At 34.1% G+C, this 6,644-nt stretch overlaps 1 protein-coding gene across 1 annotated transcript; it reads right to left on the bottom strand.

Annotated features, from left to right (window-relative positions):
• Positions 1–262: 262 nt before the first annotated feature.
• Positions 263–5,408, bottom strand: LOC112575285 (ragulator complex protein LAMTOR3-B-like). Its single transcript, XM_025257020.1, has 6 exons — positions 4,090–5,408; positions 3,192–3,226; positions 2,623–2,681; positions 2,136–2,269; positions 1,250–1,313; positions 263–751 (listed from the first exon to the last, which is right to left on the bottom strand). The coding sequence occupies exons 1-6, from the start codon at positions 4,096–4,098 to the stop codon at positions 684–686; spliced, it is 369 nt and encodes a 122-aa protein (XP_025112805.1). The 5' UTR covers positions 4,099–5,408; the 3' UTR covers positions 263–683.
• Between the last annotated feature and the right edge of the window lie 1,236 nt (positions 5,409–6,644).

Genomic DNA, 6,644 nt, shown 5'->3' on the forward strand with positions numbered 1-6,644 from the left:
TTTATGCCTTATTCATATTGATTTTTCTGTTTTGTCTGAATTATTGTTTTCGGTTACAGCGTTCATTATTTTTCCTCTTAGACCAGTTTTGGTGAGCGAGTTAGTTTGTAGCTAGAAAAATATTCTTCAGTGTTAAAGTTTATGTTTAGCAAGTCACTTGATACTGGCCTTCAATTTATAAGCTAATTCTGCACACTGTACGTATATCTTTGAACAGATCATTTTTCACCAAAGCACACACACACACTGTGTTCACAAAAACTGCAGGTGTTTCAATAAATTTATTACAGTTTTCAATTTGCAAGTGTCAATATTTTCTTTGATGTCTTCAAACCCTCCAAAAATCAGTGCTTGAACAGCGAGAGCGATCAATTTGATAATGAGTAAGCTTCTTCTCTAATTTTACAAATATATACAAACACCATGTACATGTATCATTTACATTCAACATCCTGAAGAAATCATTGCCTTTCTATTTTTCCTTTACAACCATTCATTGAAAATCTTTGCCATACAGGAGTCTTTGTGTGTATAGGTCAGAGAGGGAGAGCGAGTAATCTAGTAAGGGCTTGAGAATACATGTCAGCCCAACCTTGTTTCATTCTTTCTTTTCATTCATCCATTACTACCTACACTGAAAAAAACCATCAAACATTGCACAAGTCACTGTTAGGAAAATCTACTTATTCAGTAACTTTTTTCAAGTCATTTAAGACATCTTGCAAGTCCAGTTCCAGATTCAAAATTTCACCTGAAAAAAACAGTCATTACACTTTTTCAAACTTTGTGAAAAAAAAACTAATAGAAATTTCTCACGATCAATAATAATAAATCACATGACAGGACTGAAAACTACAAAATCTAGAAGCTTGGGACCAGTCAGTCTATAAAGCTTACATAAGAATAACAGATTTTAGACCAATAACTAAACAAAGGCAATCTTGTAATCAGGAAGTGTGATAAAAATATAAATTGTTTACAATTGAGAATCTTCAGACAAGAGCTGCATCTAAACACGAAACAACATTCTACTATTTGTCCTTTCATAACTAGTAAAATGTTGGGTTTAGTTTTAGAAATACAATTTGGAATGCAAATTAATACAATAAAAATGCACCAAAAGAAAAAAAATCACTAGCACTGTCTAGCATCAGCTTTCAGGTCATTATTATCTCCAGGGTTCACACTTTGACTTTTCAGGCAAGTATACAACTATAGACTGGGCACAAAAAGAACTGCATGTACTCACCAGTGTTAGACTCAGAATCAGCAATAAAAGTAACCATTAGCGGATTCTTGTTTACCTGCACCACCTGTAAACCATTTAATACACATAGCAAAATTTATGATAAGCAATGACACAAATTAACATGTATTAAAAGTAGTATAATTTAGACATGCCAAACAGGGTTATTGTGGTTTTTTTAATTCTAGGCATTTAAAAATACTACAAATTTATTATATGTACCAATATTTCTTGCAGATATACAAATACTCAGTGATTTTATACAACTATAAATGTTGGATATATATATAAGAAAGACATGTGTCTCTTTATATAGACTGATAGTTGATACAAACGAGCAGATTATAGTACTACAATCTTTAAATTTTTTTTAAGACGCAAGTATAACAGGTTAGAAGAAGGGACTAAGTGTGCAGCCAATAAGTAGTTGGTTCCAGTGGATACACAGTAGATAAAATCTTGACATCAAAACCAACCCAGGCATAAAAGCTCTACTAGAACGTTTATTCCACAGCAAGAATTGTAAAAATCTTTTTTTTAATTATTTATATCACCAGTGAATTTTGATAAAATACAACAAAGCTATTTCTCCAAAGCACACATTCTTGATGTTATCTAAAAATGTTACTAATGCACAAATCAAATAAACGTTTTAAGAAATAATATTTCTAGACAAATGGGATTTTTCTGATAATCTTTGTGCATACCCACATCCATGAGTGATTTTAGGTTGAATTTCTCTGGCTGTACAAGGGAATCATTCCTAAAGAATATGTGCACACATGCCAACAATGCTTTGCCAGAACCAGCAAATATAATACACATCAAACAAATCAAGCCATCTGGCACTTGTACCTCTTCCTTCCATGAACGACAAAAAACTACTGACCTGCAGATTGTCATAGATGGAGATGATAGCCAAATTATTTCCCATGCCAATCTTGCTAGCCTGGTCAGACATATGACCAAAGGTACTCAAATATGCAGCCCGTAATGCTAACTCAGGTGCTACCTGGTCTGCAACTGGAAGACAAGGATCAAAATACACTTTTTTTATCATCCTCAAACTACCTAGGAAGTTTTGTGGAATATAAATAACAAGCTATTCTTTATCTGGATCTATTTGTTCAAATAATTTTGAAGTTTCACTACAGCAATGATTTAAACTATTTTATGGTGAAAAGGTAAATGGTCACAACAGCAGTGAAATCTGAGTGATTCATCATGACTAAGATGTGAAAAACAAAGCTGAATTCTCTACATCTGCTACTTCTTACCTTCCCTAATAAATTGAATCATTGCACAAGTGAGCTCTGAAACACTGACCTGCTAAGGATTTTTCCCTATTTTGCAAAGCATTCTAGTGTTGTTGTTACCTTTAAGTATAGGAACTCCTTCCCTGTCTGATACTACTATTGCATGAAGTCCATTGACACTGCAATAAAAATATTTACAAAACAGTGTCTTATTTAGCAGAATCTTTATTACGCTGTTTTAAAAATTGTCAATAAAACAGCAAAATGAAAGGAAAAGGGTGATTGCTTGTAGTACAAAAAGTTTCTCGTGTCTTTTCATTCATACTTCTTCACTTACTTGAAAAACAAAATTAGCTGTTCCACCCATAAAGTATGGCAGATCAGAAATTTGTTTAAGACATCTTAATGATATCCAAACACATTGTATTATATTGTAGACCCATATAGACCCATCTAGATGTCAAATTTTTATACATAAAGAAGTATGTCATGAATATTTAATAATGTTGAATAGCAACACATCCCTTTTCATATCACGTCTTATGAAACCTCCAACCTAAACTTGTTTATATTTTCAGACCCCAGAGGTAAAATGGCTCATGTTTTCAAACCCTGTAGGCAAAGCTTTGGTACACAATTTGGTTTCCATTAGATGGGAAACCCTGAGGTAATTATCAATTATCACTTACGTGTTCATTAACTTTCGCATCAACAACTTCCATTCCTGTAACAAATCACAAAATCAAATATCCACTCATAATACTGACTAATATTCACAATTATTCTTCACGTATAAACTATTAAATTTATGATTCCTCCCTCTTGCCTCCTCGAAAAACACGTGCAAAGCAATTTGGAAATCATTAAAGATAAATCATACTGTCTAAAAAGCCTACATGCGTTTTAATTGGTTCTTCGTCATATATTTCCTCAGTAATATATTATAATCTGGAGAGACTGGTTATATACGACTATTTACTTTGTCTTTGGTTGTGTATGTTGATGCTATTTCCTTATTATAAATTGCCCTTATATAGATTTAGTTAATTGTAGGCTCTGTACGTAATGGTTAATACAAGATTTGGATTAACCTATTCTTTTGTTTCGGATTTGATTTTATTACACGATGAGATAAAATTCCGATTTTCTAGATGATAAGAGTTATTACAAAGCATTTCACTGACCAATTTGTAAAATGGATTTTATAAACTAAAACCATACAATAATTTAACAATATAAACCATTGCTCATCTATTAACCCTCACAAGTATTACCCAATGGGTCTCAGCTCATCAACTGATTAAATGAAAAAGTTTAAAAGTTGTTTCTTTAAATACTAAGCAGTGTGAGTAGTGCTAGTGTTGTAGTCGCAATGTAGCAGAAAAAGCACGATTCGTCAGCTGACACTTTGTTGCTGTACGATGGACTCATTTTGGCTTACACTCTTTTTGATTTAGATGGAAATTCTTACAGACCATATATGAAATAAATACATACGTAATGCAAGAAATGTTTAAGATAACAGAATGTTTCTTTATAGCTGTAACTAATTTATAAAGCTTGAATTATCTTCTATAAGCCACTCACGTCTGCCATGACTGTCGAGATTCAAAGGGGCGTAATCACTGGTCATGCCTTGCCTGAACATCAAAATCTGGCAAATCTAAACAACCGCTACCTTCAACACCAGATTACTGCAGGGAATTTCCAGGGTTCTGGATGATACGTCACATGAACATTCTTCTGTATGTATTATAATACATACGGTATTTTTATTTGGTAGAACTACATCAGCCGAAAACGGAACGATGGAAATGGTGGCGGAAGCATCGAGAGACAGAAGAGAGCCTTTCTTGAATTTAACTGTTGTGCTAGTCCAGAAAAATTCAATGTACCACATGAAATTCGACTTAAGTCCAATATCTCCAATATTAAAACTGAAGGAAGATCTCGGAAAAATCTGGAGAATACCCGCAGATCGTCAAAAATGGATGCTTCGTCGTGTAGAGGTGGAAGACAGATGTAACTTGAATGATTACAATGTTGTCGAATCAGATGTAATAGAAGTACACGTGTCAAGACATTTGTGATTTTTCTCCTTTTATCTGTATTGACTGACATGGAGTCGGGTTATGCCATGAATCTCATGTTACAAAGCCTCCTCATGCCTATACAGCCTCTCTTGTCAATGCCAGGAATATTTTCTTTCACTGGAAGTTTCAGGGATTGAAACCTACGAAAAGTCTTTCAGCTTATGAGCAAGACACATTTTTTAATATGAAGTCAGAATGACATTATTTTAGGGAGCATTATGAGACAAGGTAAAACAGTTTTGTTCAACGCATAAATTCTGACTCATGAAATCAACATCTACCAATTTTATTGTACAATAAAATGTATGTAACAAATATTCTTAGAAATTACTGAGAGAGGTAGATACAGATTTATTGCAAGTTTATTGGATTTATTGGACATTCCAATGTGTATGCTTGATCGAAGAAGGCCTTTCTAAGGTGGTCATGTGTGTCAACTTTCAGATGCTTCTTCTGTGCATGTGTCTTCTAGATTAGAACTATATATGTTCCCAATGAACCCAATTCAGTGAATATAAAACAGCAATGTATTGGCTGCGTAATATAAATCTTGATTATATGATTAAATTTATATATTAAAATAGTTTGATGGTATTCAGTTTCTGCTGCCTTATTTTCATCATCAAAGCATAAAATCTACACACCATCATGTATGTTGAAAATACTTATAATTTTGTAATATTCACTTGTTTTTAACTGAAGATTTTATTTTATTTGAAGATTTTTGTTTCAGATAATCAGAAAAAACAGTGTCTTTTCAGTCCATGTATTATGAACACTTCTGTGTTTGAAATGTCATTCTGATGATGGAAAATAGTGTACCAGATGAAACAATATTTTTATTTGCTTTGAACTGTTGTGAATGACTTTCACTGACAATTTTGTAAATTTCCGATGCAATAATTGCAGCGCAATATGTCTGTCTAACGTAAAAAGTATACGTAGATAATTTAAGAACCATTTAAGGAGCTGGTTAGAGGACTGTCTAGCAAAGCCACATATGCGTGGTAAGAAAGCTCAACAAGGGCCGTAAACTTCTGCACGCTTCCACTACTGGCATGGTGGAGTTGTCCCACTTAGGCTCAAACAAATCCTGAGTAGCACCGCGAACTTTGACATGAAGTGAAAACAAGTCGAAATTATAACCCGTCAGTTCTCAGTTGGGAGAGATAATGTGAGATATTTATTTTTTATGGAATTGTATTAAAGTCTAACTGCGATTGCTATGTGCAAGAACAACGAGTAAACGTATGGGAGCACTTTCATAGTTCGTTGCACATCAGACCAAATAACCAAACATATTTACCTCGTTTTCATGAAAGAGCCCAGAGCACTGGAGAGTATATAAATGAGACAGTGGCTATGTTTATTCCGGTTTTAAGGTAGATGTCTGTTCTTATTACCTTGCCGAAGTTCAAAATATAACACGATATAGTAAAGGAAACACTTGGGTCAGAATAGGCATGTTCTCCTTGCGATTACTTTGCACTGAACAGCCGGCTAATAAAGTCTGCCTGAACACAGAAGACAGTGAAATGCACGTTCTGTTAGTTTAGTCCAAATACGAGAGCAGTTCCAGTGCAAAATATTTGGCATCAGAAGTAAGTCTTTATGAACATGATCGCCACAAAACTTTATCTTTTTTTGGGGGGAAAAATTGATTTGTTGTCGATTACAGTTTTTCACCTTATAGCCAAATGCTTTTTACACCTCTTTGATGTATCTATATGACCCGTAGACTACAGTTCTCACTTTTTTCTCTTCTGCATGCAGCCCCTGTTTACAGGGCCGGCTGCTTTGCCGTGATATAGCCAAGTTGCTGGCTCGGCGTTAAAACACTAATCCCCGCCTATCTCTTCCTCTCTTCGGTTATGTCTAAATTATGTTGCCTGAAAAGCAACATATTTGATCTTTTTATATTATGAGTTGTAGGTAAGCATCCCAGATGTGTTAAAGGAATAATTTTGTACGAAGGAAAAAAAAAAAGCTCAACCATCAGCGCATGTTGTGATATGTACGCTCAGTTTGTATTACTTGGATTACTGCGCG

Source organism: Pomacea canaliculata, linkage group LG1 (genome assembly GCF_003073045.1).
Source record: "Pomacea canaliculata isolate SZHN2017 linkage group LG1, ASM307304v1, whole genome shotgun sequence".
In the NCBI taxonomy this organism is placed as follows: Eukaryota; Metazoa; Mollusca; class Gastropoda; order Architaenioglossa; family Ampullariidae; genus Pomacea; species Pomacea canaliculata.